The sequence below is a fragment of the Cyclopterus lumpus genome, chromosome 14 (assembly GCF_009769545.1).
Source record: "Cyclopterus lumpus isolate fCycLum1 chromosome 14, fCycLum1.pri, whole genome shotgun sequence".
Taxonomy (NCBI): Eukaryota; Metazoa; Chordata; class Actinopteri; order Perciformes; family Cyclopteridae; genus Cyclopterus; species Cyclopterus lumpus.
Window position 1 is genome coordinate 9304449 of NC_046979.1, and position 20118 is coordinate 9324566.

Consider the following 20118-nt stretch of genomic DNA (forward strand, 5'->3'; position numbering starts at 1 on the left):
AGTATACAGCAGAGCAAAAAACGATGTTTCCCAATGTCATTTGTCTTCTTCATCATCTCGAAACATCATCTGTCACTCAGATTTGCATCTTCAAGCGCGCAACTCTTTCTTCGAGTGTGGCTTGTTTCCCAGCAAGGCATCAATCTCAGTAATAGTTTGAGGGGTCATTTGGGTTAAAATCTGTAAGCAAGAAAAGAGAGAAAGGTAATTAGTTAGTTTTTTTTGTCATTTACAATGCTCACCAATAAGTAACTATTGGTTCTTACAATTATGGGTCAGTATGTCAGGAAATTGTATTAACATCAAATGAAAAAAGGAAATCAATTCTACCCGTAGGGCACCCAGGTTCTCAAGTAACTGGTCTGTATTAGAAACACCCAGAAGTACTGAGCTGACTCCCTCACTGCGCAGACACCAGGCTGTACAAAAAATTAAATAAAAAGGAGAGAGAGAGAGAGAGAAAAAAAAAAACTCAGTTAAAGTGAGTGATATCAGTGATAACCTAAGAAAAAGTGTAGAACAACATTTTTTGTTTGCAGAAATTAGACATTCAGTGTTGTCAAATGAGCAGATTAAACACGTATCTACCTGACATACATACATATCCAACATATTTGCATCAGAATTCCGACCTAAGATTAGATGACCAATTTTCATAACAGACGGGCAAGAATACATGATGGACAAACCATGCATTCTCAACACTATTGATTAAACACAAAGATGGGTACAAAAAAAGTTACGTTATTGATTAGGAGTAAAGTAGTTGCACAAAGGCAGACGGCCCCATAGGAAACATGTGAGTGAAGCACTAAATCTCTTGCTTCACTTTCTCTATGCACAAAACACTTTTATCTTATGTGTGAAATATGTGAACAAACATTTTGAATCAATAGTTTTATACCCCAAAAACATTTCAGCTTTGAAAAAAGCAAACGTAAAAACGATCAATTTAAACCTTTAGTCACACAACAATAAAGCAAACCGAGTATCTGTATGTCTGCACAGTCATGTTGTTGTACCTATGGCTAACTGTGCAGCGGTGCAGCCCAGTCGGTCCGCCAGTAGATGGAGCTCCTTGATTTTAGCGAGCTGCCTGCGGCCCTCCTCGCTGTTCACTCGCTCCTTCAGCCACTGGTATCCCTTCACCAGGAGCAAAATGGAGAAACGCATTAATACAGTACTGATTTCTCACTGCAATATCCCACTGATCAGGGCGATAATTACACTGAGGCGGATTTCCAGTGAGAGAAATCCCAGAGGAGAGCCAGTCAAATCCAACTGACCTTCATTGCTGCTCTGGAGCACTCTGGAACACCATCGCTGTACTTCCCTGTGATTAATCCACAAGCAAGGGGAGACCAGGTCATTGCTCCTACACCTGAAAGTGTGGAAAAAGAGCAGATTTTTGAATGAAACAGAAATAACCTTCAATTTCAAAGAATACAGATGGATAGATCTGCAAGGCTGAGGATTGTCTGACCGATCTTGTGGTAGAGCTCAGGAAGCTGCACCTCCACTTTATCCCTCTGGAAATAGTGATACTCTGCCTGCTCACACACAGGTGGTATCAGGTTGAACTGGCGTGCCACCGAGTACGCCTCCTGGTGCCAAACAGGCAGAGATAAAATGGTTACCGATCAGCATTCATGCCATAACCTGACAGCCTTCAATTTGTCAAGAGTGAGCTTGTTTGAGTGTGAGGCCGCCATTCACCATGATTTCCATGGCACTCCAGCGTGATGTTCCCCAGTACATAGCCATACCCTGGTTTATTACAAACGTCATGGCCCGTACAATCTCTGTAAATCACAGCATACATCATATTTACATTACACTCTTTTAAACAATTGATTGAAGGAATCAGGAATAATAATTTCAAACATCTGTAACTGACCTTCCATCGGACTGTTGACATCGTTTCTGTTGGCAAAAACGATGTCCACATAATCTAGCTGGAGTCTGGATAAGGATCCTCGTAAACCTGTTACAAACAATGGTCAGTGATTAGACGTCATCATCATCAAAATGATTATGGATAATGATTCTGCACTTTGGCACAGTGGTGCTTTGAGCGAAATCCTAAAAACATGCTCACTCTGAAAATGAAAATGAAAATCTTAATCTATATCCTGTTGTTATTGCCTGAGTATTTTCTCATTTAGTTAAGAACTTTAGTGCAAGATGGGCATAACAGTTTCAAGTGAAGTTAAGAAAAAAATACTAATATATATACTGTATATATATATATATATATATATATATATATATATATATATATATATTTCTATGCACATTTGTTAATCTCATTTTTAGCGGTAATGTTAAGTTTATGTTTACGTTGAGGTGTGATGTTAAACAAAATCGCAGTCTTCGAATGATATTCCTTCAAAATATTGTATGGGCTTGTTAATATCAATTGGAGCGACGTGATTGTGTATCACAATATCTGATTTTTCATCGAAAGGCAATATATTAACATATTGAATTATCGCCTATCCCTTATGCTAATTAGTCCTGAACACAAAGTGCAGCAGACATGTCAGAGGTAATTGAGTCTGGACCAAAGTGGTGGACTGACAGACACATGTTGCCGCACTGCTAGCATGGCTACAGCCAAGTCAGAGTGGGGGGAATGCACGAAAAAAAGAAAAAAAAGACCATCTATGCAATATCTTGACAATACAGATTCCCAAGAAATAGTTGAATAACTTTAACTGGTCAAACCAGTGCCTTACGGGAGGCAACAATTACATTATTTTTACAGGTTACTATTATGTTAGATGTTCATCTTCTCAAATGTGTTGTGTCTTCTGTGTGCCCACTTTCCAGGTTGAAGCCACAAATTAAGTGAAATATGAAGTTCAAATATGAGGGCCGGCAACAAAACATATAAGGCCAACGGCCTCTTTTGGATTATTTTTGGGCAGGGGGAACTGATTAAGTGTCTGGAAAGATATACCTGTTGATCCTGAGATGTTATTGGCACTGATACCTCATCTGAACCCCTGGACTTTGTGTACTTTTGTCTGACTTGAAAGACAATATCTGATGGCAATCCACCAAAACATCCTCATCTGATTTCACTCTGTATTTCATCAACTTTCTCACATTTTCTATATTAATGCTCCTCATCTCCTACCAGCAAGCACTCCAGTAACATGTCCTTACAGCCATCAACTGTTTCAAAAGGACTTCACTTTTTAATTTTTTTTGCACAATGGTAGTTTATTTGATTTGCATATTGACGTTTTCACTGTGGCACCAGACATGGAGAGGCTTTAACTGAGCGAGGCGAACAGTGCACACATATCAAATTAAACTTTTCTTTTAAACTTTGATCTCTAAACGTAGGTTAAGCAAATACTGTATGTAGACATTTTGATGTTTTTTTTCTTTCCTGGAGATAACTCTGAGCCTTCTTGTATAAGGCAATGATTGTTTATAAATACATTTCAGGTAATACCCTGTTAATATAATAAAAATATGCTACCTTCAATAATGTGCTTTCTGGAGAGTCCTCTCTCTGTCTCTGCTCTGTGGAGAGATGCAAACGCAAATGATTGAGCGTCTATTGAAAGGAAGAATGGAGACAATGATTTTCCCTATAGTGTTATACTTACTGGCCTCCCCAATAGATCTTTGTTGTGATGACGAAACTTGAACGTCTGTCAAAGAAATATGAGGATTAGGAGCGTAGCATAGGAAATTATTTAAAAGAATATTGGTCTGAAATCTTCGATCCTCTGACAGTTTTCTTTCTGCATGCCTGCAATCATTGGTACATAAAAAACAATAATGTGGATACATTTTTTTCTCCCAATAAAAATATCTCAAGGATTTCCCAGACCGGCAAGTCAGCCACCAGTGTTTATTTTAAAATGGTAACTGTTGAATCTTTTTATAGTCCTTCTGAGGCTAAAGCTCCCCATTTATGTAAAAAGTATGAATTTCCCTTGAGCTTTTGCCTTTTCCAACAGTAATAAAAATGGTGGCCATTTCAGAAAAGCAAGGGATTATTTTATTAAAATGTCAAAACGTAAATTCATAGCATAAAAGAGTTAGAAAGCTTTAAATGAGCATGTGAGTCAGTTTTGAAAAATGAGTAATATCACCTCCATCCTTTCTTCTTGATAATGTTCCCTAGAGTGATTTCCGCTCTGTGGAGAAACACATCATTTACTGTGATAGGTTGATGCTAAATTCAGATTGCTGCACAACAAAGTTGAATCATACAAGAACTCTGCAGGCATGTCATGTGCTAAAGAAACCCTCAAGAGAGAAGTTGCATCAGAGGATGTGAAGAAGACTTAAAAGTACATTCTAGGAAAAGAAAAACTGCAGCAAATGTTGTTCTCTCTCTGCTTGGAGGAATAAGTGCAGCCTGACCTTCCAGACGCGTAGACCTCGGCGGTGTCAAACAGGTTCACTCCGTTCTCATAAGCTATGGTCATCAGGTTCTCGGCCATCTGGGGGAACACAAACGTTGAGACTGAGAGAGGGAGACGGTAGACAAATTCCAATTACACAGAGGTCGTCCGTGAAGGGCACGATGCGGAGAGGCTAATACAGTAGAGATAATATCTAATATTGCACCAGAGCTACTTTAGTTTCTCGGCGTCAGGTTTGTGGGATTTTCAGACATTTCTATAATTGAAAAACACAGATTGAACTCAGTGTTTTCCCACGAAAGCAATACGAGTGAGGGCGTTCAGGAATCAACTTCTCATACAAATAGAGACAACAGAGCGCTCACCTCATCAGAGATCTGTGATCCAAACGTCACCCAGGTGCCTGAACGAGAGGAGAGACGGAGACGGGGTTTTGTTTGAGGGGTTGAAACAGAGATGAATATTATCCTGCCTTCAAACCAACTCACCTAACCCGAGGCAGGAAACACGGAGGCCCGACTTCCCCAGGTTCCTGTGAAGAAAGAAAGAAAGAAAGAAAAAGAACAATCTGTGAAGCTCAGAAATGAAAAACAGAAGGTGTGATGTGTGGGCATTTATGACACAGACGAGACCCCACCTTACTGTATGCTGATGTGTGTGAATGACAGGTGCTGCACACAATACTTTGTAGTAGTAGGTTTAGTAGTATCAAAGTATTTTAACATGTTGGTAGTGCTACTGTGACTCAAATAAAACGACTACTTTGGTTTTGTCACTGTGTACTAAAGATACTGAAAACAATTGATATCCTGTTGTTTATCCTGAATATTTTCTCATTTTGTTAAGAACTTCAGTGCAAGATGGGCATAACAGTTTCAAGTGAAATACAAAAATAGAAAATAATATATATATATATATATATATATATATATATATATATATATATATATATACGTATCCATATATACACATTTGTTAATCGCATTTTTAGTGGTAATGTTAAGTTAATGTTTAAATGTGATTTAATCTTCAATCAACATGAACCAAGAATAAATAAAGACAAAATAATAATATCATAATAATAATAATAATAATAATAATAACAATAATTATTATATTATTAGTAAAACTGAAGTGTAACACAAGATAAAATCACAAAATATGAAGATAATTATTCCCACAGTGTTCCTGGATGTGAATACTTCCTCCACCATTGCTGCTGATTGAAAGTCTTTCTCGCCTGTGGTTAAATTACAGCCTGCGTCTAATTATTTCTGAACAATTGACCTTTCATCCTTCGTATGTTAGCAGTTCAGTGTCTAAAACGAGGTCAGGCAAACAGCTGGAGGGAGCCGGGCTCAGCTCAGATAAAGCTTCGAAAGCTTATTTGGTTTGTTCGGTAAATGGCCCAAAATGGTCCACACGCAGAAGAAGAGTCCATCACCCAACATGCCACATCTTATTATTCAGACTGCTGAATTTTTGAAGGCCGAGCTCGGAGAAGAAGAGAGATGCATTTCACGTACGGCTGAAAGTGATGTGGGCTTCATGCTCGCTCTCCTCCTCCAATGCGTGCTCTCCCCCATTCTAATTAGCCGGGGAGCCAGCTGGAGAAGCAGCAGAACTGCAGTGCAACTCACTGCTCGCCGTCTTTTCATCTCCAGCGCCTCTCTCCTCTCCGCCTGCCTGCGTCCGCCACAAATAGCCAAATGCAGAAAGACAGACTGTCAGAGCATTTAGACTCAGTCGAATGAGTCCTGCTTTTATTTTCTCCAGTCTATTTTTAATGCTTGACCTTAAGCTATTTTTGGATTCCTGCATATGTAAGCGTGTGTCCCAGTGTGTGCGTGTTTAATGCCCGTGGGCGTCAGTGTTTGGGTGTGCGCTGCAGTGTGGGTGTGAGCCGCGTATTGTTTGTGTCATTCCTTTAAACTCGTCAAAATAGCACCCAGGTGGAGGGTCAGGGATGTTATAGAGAGGGGAAACTGTTAGTGGGGTTTGATGTTGATGTCTCCTTGTATGGTATTCTGGCTCTTATATGTCAACCAATGACAGCTCAGCATGTTCTCACACACTGACAGTCACTTTGAACACTGGGAGTAAATATAAATGAGGCACATGGGAGAAAACACACTTCAGAGACTTTTTCAAATCAAATATTAAAATGATTTTTTCCCGTTAGTTTGGTTTTGCTGTACTGGTATTGTTTTGTTTTGTGACATCCATCAAATTGTGCCTTCAGTCAGGGGAGGTTCAAGGGAGATTTTGGTCAAAACAACATTTGACAAGGTGGAACCAATAAAAGCAACCCCAAAATATTGTAATAATATTTTAGTCCATCACCCAACATGCCACATCTTACATAGTACATAAATGAGATGTGTTTGTCTTAAACTAATCCTTCAATCAATCAATCAATCAATCAATCAATCAATCAATCAATCTATCTATCTATCTATCTATCTATCTATCTATCTATCTATCTATCTATATATATATATATGCACCCCATATTATTTAGCACAAGGCTATCTTGCTTGTGGTAAATGTTCATTGCATCAATAAAGCTGACTGTGTTAACTACCTTCATCACACAAGAGCACCATGATGGAAAAACAGAATGCTATGTGTTATTTTACAAATGTAATGTGTGACAAATAGAAACTAAACATGAGTCAGCATTCGAGAGCATGTCAAGCATCCGGTAGCATCCACAAGTGTTACACAAGTGCATGCTTTTTTCTTTCTGTTTCAATGAGCTCGTATTCAATATGGATTTTAAAGAAAATAGGTGCACAGAGCTGACAGAATAACATGTTAGTATGGGCACGTCATTACAGGAGCAAAAGAGAAACCAGTTTGCATTAGTGGGTGATTTCATGCTTGCCGTGCCACATAACACACAATTTATTTTCGTTTCTGGGCTATGTAGGGATGTCATTGTTTTTCTGTATGACAACTGGCCGCCCCCTCCCAGCTCTCAACTCAACCGCTGCAGTGCTGCAGTCTGCTGGATTACTATCAGCAAGTCTGGAGAGACACATGCTCTCCCTCTTTCCTCTCACTATCTCCCGTGACATTCTCTCACTCTTTCTCACACACATGCATGCAGACACTCAACCTATATTTCATTTGACATGCATTTGACTAGTGAAAAACTAACAAGATCTATATTGTGGCAGAGTAAGGGGGGGGGGATTCATTGCTTTCATGTGAACGTTCACGCTTGAAGGGAATTACACTCCACCACGGGCACAGATCTACATGCAGTCACGCATGAATGCACTTGTGAGCAGGGCACACAGAAACACAGACGCTTCTCTGTGGCTTTTAGAAGTCGGGGCTTTCTGTGTTTACTCATCTATTTTCTTTCTCGCCATGATTCATGAACTCAGAAAAATGTGATTATAGGGACTTGGATGTTCCATACATTGTTAATGGGGGAGAGGAAGCAGGCACATGGGTGCTCTGTCATGATGTAGTCGGCATTTTAACCTGTGCTGACATTTACACTTAGTTCTCACCTGAGACAGGAGGAAGACCCTATTTACAGATGGTTAGGTGTAAATGATGGAGGTTCTTTCCCCCTGCAGTTGTCACACACATGCTGAGCAGGCTCTTCTCCAGAGGGAAGCACGCCTAGATATTAATAACACTCACGTCAGTGTGTGTGTGTGTGTGTGTGTGTGTGCCCATACACATTTTTTCTGAGCACCAACTGTGGAAAGGTGGTGGACTGTCTGGTCTCTTTTAATAATGCTGTATACACTGTTTCAGGGTCATTTACCCAAATTACAAAGAACACATTTTCTTACCTACACAGAGATTTCAGTTTCTGCCTCAAAACAAAGGAGGCTAATGAATTCTTACTTGCGGTGCTCAAATTGCATTATTTTTTCTCACCAACATCTTTCTCCTATGATCAGTGTCCTTGTTACTCTAGGTAATCCCCATGAACTATTTCTGAAAAGCATAACCAAGGACATCTGTTGAATTGCATACTTGGAGCCCCACAAACAGACTTCCCCTCACTTCCATTGTGTTGATGTAGAGGCAGGCATTTTCGAGTTTTACATCTCACAACCTGGACAAAAGAAATTAATATCTGCACTGCTAGATACCACTGTAAGTGAGAGAATGTATATTGTGTAAATTAATTAACTTTGTGGGACAAGGACCCAGTGTCATTCTGACAGCGCTCTAATTCTTGCTTCAGCTATTATTAATGAATTAAGCTAAACAACAGACGGTTCATGTCGTGTAATGTTTTTAAATTGAGTTATATTGAAAATATATTAAAACATTTAGGAAAGTAGGTCTGTCCTAATTATGAAGATACACTGAGCAGAGCAAAGAAAAAGAAGCAGATTCTCTCTCACACACACACACACACACACAAACATACACACACACACACACACACACACACACACACACACACACACACACACACACGTACACACCACACAATCTCAGCTGCTCCGTTCTAATGTTGCGTGTCAACGTCAACTTTCTTTTTGTCCCCGGAAGGCAATTAGTTTTACAATAACACACGGAAGAACATAGACAACACAGTTAAGGAAAGGTGAGGTGTCCTGATTATAAGTGGGACAAGTGTATAGTTAGTTTATGTTTGAAAGGGTCAGTGCACTGCCAACCTGCATTATGTCCTCTGCGAGGTATTAAGCCGAATATTGGAAAGATATGTCTGGTCCGCTGCCTCATAAATGTAGACTCTGACAGCTCGATGAATTTAAAATGATCAAATGCTGTCGCCAAGATGTTTTTGAGTGTCCCACCGTCCTTTAGTTTACCTAGTTTCTCTTATTGCATCTTTGCTACGTTGCCACAATTAATTAAATAGTGAAGTTAGTGGAAAAAACTGAAATTACATATGCAGTGCATGTCTATGTTCCAGACGGCTGAATATTGGGTACAAATTAATTATGGAAGTAACTGAGACTCCAAAGAGCTTTTACAAAGATCTTAAAAGTTAGATGATATATTTAAATACTTTTTGAGACATTAACATGACTTATCTTGTATCAGGCTGTGTTCCTACACTTACATAATGACATGCTATAATGACTTTGTCTCTGCTGAAAGACAATATTAGACTTTTCAGAGAACGTAATGTGGATTTTCTGGTCCTGATACGCTCGCTGTGCAGAAACCAGCCTGCTGACTGCTGCTGTTATTGCTTCCATCCACAGGCAAATATTGACAAACGTAAGCCTCAACAAACAACACTGACCCAGCAGTCACTTCACATTTCGAAAAGATTAAGTGATACGTTTTAGACAAAACCTTAAGGTCTCCAACCCTGCAGCTATGCAAATATCGATCTAAAGTACTGCATGTTTTTATGATTTATAATTCAGCAACCTGTTAATATATATCAGTAGGTGGCAGATGTAATAAGCAACCAGATGTTTGCCGTTTAACAGCCAAAAACAGATCATAGTTTCTATATATTTGGATTAGGAGACAGGATGAAATTAAGCAAGTAAATTGGGTTACTTTGCCTAAAACTTATGCAGGACATCAAAGTCACGTCACTGATCTGTTCAGTCAGCTGGAAACTGAAAGAGCCGGCGAGCGAGAGTTAAAGGTCAAGGTTGTTGCAGCATCGAGCCTGGTTCTCTTTCCATGGTTCTCTTACCCTGGTTCTCTTTCTCTGGTTCTATTTCTCTGGTTCTATTTCTCTGGTTCTCTTTCACTGGTTCTCTTTATCTGGTTCTCTTACCCTGGTTCTTTTTTCCAATGTCAATGAAAATCATGATGACAATGAGGCCGAAGCAATTCATTATTAGTCAATTAGTTATATTCATCATGACTGCACACTGTGAAGTCCATATTTTATAACTGTTTGGTATTTATTATGGCGTCCATAGGGTTTTTAAAGTGGAAATAGTCTGCTTGCTTCAGTTTTTTAATGTATGAGGCAACTCTAAAACCACGTTGAAGTAAATAGTCTGGGATCAAATTAACAAGCTGAAGCTGTGAATTCATTGTGCCCTCAGCGTGTATAAAAGGGTAACTGAGTGAGTTATAAGACTGGGGCTGAATCACTGTCTAATAGCACTAAAGGACCTAAATGTATCGGTACAACTTGACAGGGTTGTTCATCAGTACAACTCAATCATTACTTCATCAGCTGCTGAGAGTTCAGGCTTTCAAAACTCACCATTCAAGAGTACTCTGCTAGAGAACAGCGCCTCTCTGCACAGTTGAATGTCAGGACACTTCAAATCTCTACACAAAAGCAAAGCCTTGTTCTCCAGCTCAAAATGCAACTGAATATTAGGCAGTATCATTATTATGGTGTTTTACTTTTTGGCATATCAACTGTCACTGGACATTTCTATTTGTTATCTGGTTTAAACATCTAGTTTAGCGTACACATTTGACTTTACTTTTAGACAACTACAGGCCATCAAAGTACAAGAAGAAATCAAGAGCAGCAAGTTGTAAATATAGAGCGATTTAGACAAGCACCCACGTGTCTGTAACATGGCAGGGACAAGCACCCAGGTGTCTGTAACTGATAACCGGAAATAATAAAAATAATATAAAAACAAAATAATTAGTAATAAGTAAAAATCATAGGCTTTTCATAGAAATCCAACTTAGACTAAGTGTGATGAATGTCCTTAGTTTGACCAATGAATCAATAATAAGCTACTTCCTTCACATACTTATCTCTCTTTATACTATTACTATCACCACTACTAGCCTATTACTATTATCACTAGTTGCTTGTTGACAAGCTAACAATTTCTAGCTAACAATTGCTAAATTAAGTAACGTGAGCATCTTTTTTTTAATCATTGGAACACTTTTTTTGGGGTTGGTTAGCTTAAGTAGATCACTTGGTGGTTTAGCTCCCAACGTTAGTCTAAAGGAACGTATTGGAGCTATTAAGCTGAAGTGGTAGCGGCACACAGACGTTAGACGTGATCAGCACGCTGTTAGTTTATTACGCACAGTTTGATGATCCATGACGGTTCCGGTGGTCCAACGGTCGAGTTGCTGGGTTACCACTAACCTGCTCTGGCTGACTGTAGAGTCAAAAACTAAATCAAACCCCCAAACAAAGATTCCCCCAAATAAACAGACATTTACAAAACAGCCACGGACGAATTAATCAAACCAAACTAAGAATTAATCGACCAAAATATATCCAAAAGAGAGTCTACAGACCTGCCTGAGATGCGAGGTCAGGGGACCAACAGCTACCACTAGCTGCTGCCATTACTACTTTAAGGTAATTAAAAAATAAATTACAAAAGCTTGCTGGAAATTTATTTAACATCGACTTCTATGACAAGATTGGAGGAGACCTTCAGGTTTACCTGAGGCCATTGAAATGTAAAAGGAATAGTTTGACAGGAAGATGGGTACCGTTCACCAGATACGTAGTGGTATCATTCTTCTCATCTCATGCAAAAAAACCAATGAGTATATTTCAAAAAATGTAGAACTATCCCTTTAACAAGTTGCTAAATTGACTGCATAGAACCAACATGTTGCCAAATGTTCAGGGCTGAGAAAACCATGACGATGCATTTAGAAACAGCAGAGAGCTCTGTCTCTCCTGCTGTTTTTAAAGTTGTTTTAGAGTCTGCAACCACAATCTTCTTTAACAATGTTAAGCTTCCCAACTCTTCTCACTCATGCATCGTAATAGCTGCATCCAGCTGCATCCAGCTATCTCCAACTGACACAATGTGCCCTGCGGCCCTCACTAAAATCCATGAAAAATGTCCAACAGTGGCAGATAAATCTATCTTGGAAATGTACCTGACCTGCTTACCAGGTTGCTGTTGCAGAACAGAGAGGGCCTGGTTACCATAGAAACGGACAATTTGTTGAGTGACAGACAGTACTGCCGAAGACTGGCCTCACCTCCACAGGTCCCGAAAGAAAATAGACCGTATCTGCAGTTTTCTGCTTGGTATACTTATTGCTTATCTGCTTATTGAAGTTTGATCAATACACCGTACACATTTAATTGAAACTCAGGAATTTGAAATGTGCTGACGTGAACACATATTTTTAGATTCCAGGTAACTTTCTGGTTTTCTTGAACAAGTGGGTGCAAAGGTTTTTACAGTTTTGTAATCACAATATTGGACCATTACTCAAAGGTATATTTTATGTTAACTATTGAAAGATAATGTTTTGTAAGGCAATGAGTAGGATGTTATACTCATATGAAAATAATCCCTCTCAATAGACGTGTAAGGCAGTGTTTGTTTCTGCTCTCAGTCTGTATTTCCTCTTCTCTTTTCATTTTGCGTTGTACTCAACTATAGCGGGACGAGCAGACAAAGCTCGGTTCATTGGCTTTCATCCACTGACCGCGAGCACCCTGACCCTCACTGAGCTCGGGAGGAGGGGCCAACTTTGAGTGTTGTGTTAACAAACAGCAACTGACATATCCAACCAATTGTGCCTATAAATATTGATCTATGCACGCTTCTTTTAGACATCAGCAGCAGTAAATATAGTCCTAAAATATCCCTGACAATAGCTTATTTCTCTGTTGTTTACACACGTTTGCATATTGGTCACCTTTCTCCGTATCTTATAAACTACACACACACATTTTCAACTTAACAAACAGAGAATGCTGCACTGCAACAGTGTTCCCTGTCGTTTCTTTTTTTTTTTAATTGTCAGAAATTGAGAACTGTTAATCAAAGAAAGGAGATGAAGAGAGATTCAAACGGAAGAGTTGGGCCAGGGGGGTAACATCAGGGGCTCATGGGAGTGACGACTGGCAGCAGGTGCCATCATCTGCGACCTGCCGTTGAGTGATGAATACTCACGTTAATGACATAGCGGGGGACATTAGAAAACAAGCAGTCAAACAGCGCCAAGACTGGAAACGATGGGTGCCATCTGCAGATGCAGATTTACTCACAACTGTTCAACTCTGCTCTATTGGGGTTTTCTCCACCATGTCTCTGCACAGATATACACAGACTCATTCATATGGCATGCAGACATGTTTTATGTAGATCCTGCTCCTTCCCGACCTCAGCGTGGTCGTGACAGCAGTGTAAAATGGAGAATGTGCGACCACTGCTGCCACAAGCGCACTCTGTGGCCGGGTGGTGGGGCTTTGAGCCGACTGATAAGGCAGACAAAAACTAAAGGCAATGCCTGGGGTGTTGCCACTGGCAACTGGAGCCGGCCATATGCTCTATAGACTTATTGTACTGCTGCAGTCCCTAATACCGGCACTTTTACAGAGAGAGCAGAGCAACCAGAATAACACAATCAGAAGAATGTATGCAATTCTCAAGGGAGATTAAACAGTAGTGGAGATATTCTGATGTCATCTTGTGCCTCATTTCCTTTTTAAACATCATATTAGACTGGAGCTCTGATCCATCAAGGTGAGCTTAATCAGAGAAAAACTGAAAGAGAAAGAAAAAACCCTTTCTTGCGGTTTATCTGGTCTGTTTTCCCTCTACATTACAACTGAGACCTGGAGTGTGCATAAGATGCCCGGCTGCAAATCTATTTTATAAAAATAAAATGCTTTTAAAACCTCGAAGAAAAGCTGCGGGGTCCCGAGGTACTTTTAGAAAACCTTGTAGTGGAGGCATTCTTTTTATTAATCTGTGGTGAAGAGCAAGAGGCCAGGGCAGAATCTGCATAAAACACCTAAGCCTATATGGCAGATGCTCCTATATGCATACTGTCTGTTATACTGCGATAACATGGCTGTTTGTTATGGATTATATAAGCATTTTCACATCCATCAGTGCAAACGCTTTCTAAGCGTTGATATCCTTTTTTATAATGTCAGTATAATCACTGCAGTGTGTGCGCTCGCTGAGTGCTCGCTAATGGATGTGTAGGCAGCCTGCACAATATGTTACAGGATGCATGTAGCTTCGTGATGAGAGGAACCTGCCACCTCATAACTTGGCTGGCAGAGGATTTGCCACTGATGCTCGTTACGATAATCTAGTAAATGTGGGATAATCTGGAGGTCAATAGGCCGAGATAATCAAAGTGAAATGAAAACCAGTCAGATCCCTCTGATGTGGATCAACCCTCCACCCATGAAGCTCCTAATCCCCATACTCACCTATACTTCATACTGGTGTGGCGCCCGATGGCCTCCTTCATGTGGGCATGGCCCTGTGGAGTATGACGGGACCCGGGCCCCTCCCTGGTCTTGACCGAGCCTTGAGACATGTAGTTGCCATTGCTCCCTTGTCCACTTCCTCCTCCACCACCTCCACCGCCTCCTCCTCCTCCACTGCCACCACCGCCTCCACCACCGCCCCCTACGCCTCCACTGCTTCCTCCAGGAGGTGGGGCAGTGCGAAGGCCACAAAGTCGGTCCTCACTGCGACTCTTGAGGTTGTGCTCAGTGCAGGCGAAGGACACCTGCATCCTGACCCTGGATTCTGGGGGGCTCTTATTTTGATAGAGGGGGGGTGGGTTTGGTGGGGGGTGGGGACAATCACACAACCAATAATGTCTGCAAACTGTTGGTGCTGCTTCCTGTTGTGCTGTTGTGGCGAAGCAGTGATGCTCATACAAAAGGGCTCAGACAGGGCAGGTCAGAGTTTTTGGCTGCGAGCTGGAGGGCGCAGGCAAGAGTCCAGCCTCTAACATGGCACACACAGAGTTACCATCTGCTCCGTCTCCTGTCTGGTGATGCAAACCTGGCAAAAAGGGTCCGCAGAGTTCTCACGCTCATAAGATGCATCAGGGCTGCCCTCCAGAAGCCACCAGGAAGCCTATCAGCTCACAGCAGTCCTCAGACGGATTTGGGGATGTGGCAGTTTCTTTGGGAAGCCCCAAAACCTCAGTGCAACAGAAAGCGGGCCTTCTCCCGCACGCACACGCACGGGGCTGGTATGGCTTATGTTGGGTGGTGAAGCACAAGGTAGCTCGCTGTCTTCTCTTCATCTGAGGTGTGTTGTGTCTGTCTCGAGCCGAGGAGCTCCGGAGTGTGCCGCAGCAATGACACAACCACAGCTACAGGCATCCTCGCACCTCGCGTCGAAATAAGGCATTTCTCGTTCCTTTCTTTTCTCTTTTCTTTTCTTTTTTTTTTTGTCGCGAGACTTGTCAGCAAAAGAAGAAGAAGACTTAAATTGCTGTAATTTACATTGCCGAGGTGATCAGTCCGAGCGGGGTGAATAGACTTGATGTGATGCGAATTCACAGAGGCAAAGCCCGCCGATGCATCATCGCCCAGCACCCTCACGCAGCATCAAATTGATGCAACAGAAAGAGAGAGAGAGAAAGATAAAGAGAAAGAGAGAGAGAGAGAGAGAGAGGAAACAGAAGCAAATGCAGGCAGCAAACACCGAGCCGGTGTCTTTTATTACCTTCAGTGTGTGAAGTCGCTCACATACCGGCAGCAGCTGTGCAGTTCTCCCGTTATTCGACAAAATCTCCCCGTGCACGGATTGGAAAAAAACGCCGGCACACTGGCCCAAAAACCAGACATGTCCAACGCCGCGTGCCCCCCTCCCTCTGCATCAGTCCGTCAGTTCAGTCCGACTTTCTTTTCTTCTCCTCTTCCTTTTTACAGGGGCTCCAAAAATGTTCACGACACACAAGCAATGTGGGTTTTTTCAAGATGCTCTCTCTCTCTCTCTCTCTCTCTCTCTCTCTCTCTCTCTCTCTCTCTCTCTCTCTCTCTCTCTCTCTCTCTCTCTCTCTCTCTCTCTCTCTCTCTCTCTCTCTCTCTGTCATCAAGCGGGTGTATACATACATTTCATCACATTATGGTACTGGAGCTTGAACACTAGTAGTCTGCCTCCATCCATGCAATTTCTTCATAGTGGCACACAAAGGGCCTGATATCGCATTAATGATATTATATCACTTTAATTCCATCATCATTTCCGCGCATGCCTCTCTCTCTTTTTCAAGGGATCTCTCTTTATACCACACCCACGTTTCCCCCTTAAACCAGTCCTTTTTTCTTCACTTGATCTGCTGTGTTTTTATACCAATCCCCAAACACCATATACTGCACCATCATCATCATCATCTCACCACAAAGATACATGGCTTCTAAGTCCCCTCTCATCACATCACCACGTAGCATAGCGTATCATATCGTACTGCATCAGATCACATCACGTCCAAATAAAACTGATGTGTCATTTGGTGGCCAGGCAATGATAACAGCACCTTCAAGGCTGTGTTTACAGTCTATGGTGCCATAACTTCAGAGATGACTGTCAATCCAAAAAGTTTCAGTCAGTGTTTGTTCTCTCTCTGCTTCACACAGAGAGACAACCTGCAAAAAACACTTGTGCAAATAGAAATGCAGACACGCACTCCGAACACACATTCATCCTTTCTGTCAATTTGTTCTTCAGAGCCGTGTCGAATGAAATGTGGCTTTAGAGCAATCTGCAGTCCCGGGATGATCCCCAGAGCAGTCAGCTGCCAGCAGACTGTAACTTGGACTCTTTTTAAAGAGCTATTTGGTACATTTTGGGACGGGGACGTTTTCCAGCCGCATGGGCGGAATAAAAATGTGAATGCACCGTGACATTATATAAGAGAAGATGGTTTAATGATATCCTGTCCTGTTAAAGCGCTGTTTTGTGTTCCAGACCTCTGACAAAATACCATGAAGTGAGGAGAGACACACCTACATCATCACTCTGATTACATCTTCATCAACACATAGGCTTAACCTTCACCTTCCAAACAATGGCCATCATCCCTGTAATGCGATGACACAACCTGCTCAACAGCTCAGACCCAACATGGCCCTATGGAGCTCCCCTTTAAGTTCAGTATTGATAGACAACACACGTGAACGTGTCTTTAAATACATATATTCACTTCTCTGCAAATTAGAAGGCTGTATGAAATTGCCGTCTCAGGAAATGAGATAGATGACCATCTTTCTTCTGAAGATACATTATATTACTGTTTGTATGAGAACGTCCTTGAAGGGGAAGATTTTCAATACAATTCTGTCATTAGACTCGAAGGCAAAGCTCTCGTCTTTTCTGACTGTGATCCTCTATAATCGGGCGAGTTTTCGTCCTTGATAAAAAAAATGCTCAAGATTATTCACACAATGAGGTTTCTTGTGCTGTAAATCTCTTATTTGAGGGAGGTATTCTGCCAAAAGGTGTTGAATAACTATCATGCCATATTAGAAAAGGGTGTCTGACCTCATTGGGTCATTCAAAGTCATTAAAAACATACAAGTGGTAAAGATAACACTCTATAACATGGAGAATATTAGTTTTCAGATGAACAAATGTTTCCAAGCAGAAGGAACACATCTCTCACAGTGTCATTGTTCTGGTGCCTGCAGAGATGAACAGCTGGTTTTCACTTCCTTGGATTGAAGCAAAAATAAAGAATGCTGAGAAATATTTGAGTTGTGCCTCAACATGAAATGTGCTTGTAGTTTAGCAAAGCTGAGGGCAGTTATCTCTGAATCTGTAACTTTGATATATTCCCTCAGACATCTTGTTTTTCTTGCGGTTTTGGTTCATCTTAAAACAATTCAGCCGGCATTAAGATTAACCCAAGGAGGACAGTCAGAGGACATGATATTACATATGTTTTAGGAGGATAAATCCATCAACATTCTGAAGCCATCTGACAAATTGCAATTTGTTTAAATATGCCTAACCTTTAAGCTTTTCTCTAGTGAAAGACAAGATTACACTTTCAGCCTTTCAGTTTTTCAAAATTAAAGTATCTGTCTTACTTTCCCAAATTTGCTCTGCAGTCAAGAGATGAGCGGATGTGGAAAAATTAGACAGAACTATGGGGTAGATTGTGAGCTGTTGTGTTGATTACAACTAATGACTTTCAGTCAGGTGGGAGTTCAAGTCGGATGCATCGCTACACAAATGAACCAAACATATGACACACTCAGAGACTGCTGCCATCACGATTCACAAATTCACAGCTCGAGAGATGGAAGCAGCGCTGCCAGAGGTGGAAGTATCTCAACTGCATTATCCTCTGTTACTTCATTCGTTTATATCAGTTATCAAATGTTTGCTGATACAAAACACTGCAAATAGATCAGAGAGTATATGAGGCATGATCTCTGAGACTGCACGAACAAATGATTCTGTTTAAACTGCAGATTGAGTTTCTTCCCTGGCTTTGAGTCATTGAGCCACAGTTCTGATTTGTCTTCACACTGGAGTGACGCTGCCACCTAGAGGCGACTTTACTGCACTCTTAAATGCTGTGTGAGTCTGTTTCAGATATAGATAATGAAATTAAAATGTCATATCACATCATAGCAACGATGTTTCCAAAATATGTTTTTCAACAGTAAATCAATTAAGTGACATTCAAAAAGAAGCCACTGATATAAAAATGCAAACAAAGCTACAACATATGTAAAACAATCTGCTGTGTGTCCTCTTATCCTCTTTATAGTTTAATTTTGCACATGTTCCAGTGAAAATGGATTCATGGATCCAATTATAGCTTTATCTGCACACATTAAACTGAGAGATACAAACAGAGTAGCAACCAACTGCCTGTCCCCTGCTGTCAATCATGCATCATTAACCCTAAACGTATGCCCCACTGCTGGTGACCCAGTCAAGCTGTCTGTTTGGAAGAAAGTTAGACAATGGCTGACGTACAAGTCCCATGTAAGTTAATGTATCTGGCGTCAACATGATCCGCAGTCCAGACACATTTATCCAGTGCTGCTGTGCTTTGAAATCTCATCAAAAGTGTGATATTTATTTTCTAGGTCACTGGTGGAAAAAAGAAAATTGCTAATCTATTTCATTTTCTTTCACCCTTGAAAGATGTCTCCACTCTCTGCCTTCAACTGAAGCCTCTTCAAACACTCAACAATTCATGCAGAATTCATATACCACAAAAAAAGTATTAAGCATGTTATTTAAATGAGTCATATCCCCAGATGGCTGAGTGCTCAAAGATGGTCCGACTCTCTCAAACATTCAGTTCGTCCTGCAATCTCTCCTCGCTTAGAAGCATTTCAAAATCTGACTTATTATTACGACTGTAGGTATTAAAGCTTTATGTTTTATTTATAATATTCCCTATTCATGAATGCAACAGAGAGGTTTAATTATCAGGTGTTTATCTGCCTGTCATCTTGTTATTCTCCGCGATCAAATCACATTGTGGTTTCACATCATTATTTTTGCTGCACTTCTATTTTTCCACTCTTACTTGTAAGTCATTGCAGAGCGCTCAGCCTCGCACTCGGCCAGGGAGAGGCCACATTCTCTCAGATAGAGCTCCAGTCGGCGTCGCTCCACCAGCCTGTGTGCCGCCTCCAGGATCTGAGAAGCCAGGGCTTCTGACTCGGTCTTCTGGTCCGGAGTCTTGCTGCTCCGGGCTCCAGTTTTGGCCACGATGCTCCCTGAGGAGGACGACGCCTTGGGCTTCTTACTGATTCCATAGAGGTCTTCCACTGAGTATTTCCCTCCCTTACCTCCTCCACTACCACCTCGGCTTGCAAACATTGTTATGTCGAAACAAGTGCTGCAAACTGATGAAAAGCGTTTGTCTCTGCGGCTCAGGTTTGTCTGCTACATCTACTTTAGGCAAAAAGTGCTTCTGAGTTAGAAACAAAACAACAAGGCAGAGCTATTTTGATAAAGATTTGTGAAGATTTGAAACATCCGGCCCGAGGATGTCAGGCATCAAACCGCTGGAAAGAAGAACTTAAAGCACCTGTAAAATATCAAAAGTCTTGATT

General features: G+C 41.1%; 1 protein-coding gene across 2 annotated transcripts; it reads right to left on the reverse strand.

Annotated features, from left to right (window-relative positions):
- Positions 1–90: 90 nt before the first annotated feature.
- Positions 91–19882, reverse strand: LOC117742498 (voltage-gated potassium channel subunit beta-3-like). 2 transcript variants are annotated; one of them, XM_034549932.1, is made up of 14 exons: positions 19587–19882; positions 4880–4923; positions 4757–4794; positions 4390–4469; positions 4116–4160; positions 3624–3668; positions 3494–3537; positions 1898–1984; positions 1717–1802; positions 1484–1604; positions 1287–1381; positions 1023–1143; positions 331–419; positions 91–180 (listed from the first exon to the last, which is right to left on the reverse strand). In XM_034549932.1, exons 1-14 carry the CDS (start codon positions 19880–19882, stop codon positions 91–93), a joined length of 1281 nt encoding a protein of 426 aa, XP_034405823.1. The 2 variants fall into 2 exon arrangements, with proteins under 2 accessions (XP_034405823.1, XP_034405822.1); XM_034549931.1 differs by lacking the exon at positions 19587–19882 and adding an exon at positions 14500–14810.
- Positions 19883–20118: the final 236 nt, after the last annotated feature.

Excerpts from the sequence above, each read along its gene's own strand:
- LOC117742498 (XM_034549931.1), bottom strand. The coding sequence starts at position 14,810 with ATGCAGGTGTCCTTCGCCTGCACTGAGCACAACCTCAAGAGTCGCAGT. Across the intron at positions 4,161-4,389 it reads GAGGTCTACGCGTCTGGAAG|AGCGGAAATCACTCTAGGGA; the intron begins GTCAGGCTGCAC and ends GTTTCTCCACAG. Across the intron at positions 3,538-3,623 it reads AAGATCTATTGGGGAGGCCA|AGCAGAGACAGAGAGAGGAC; the intron begins GTAAGTATAACA and ends ATCTCTCCACAG.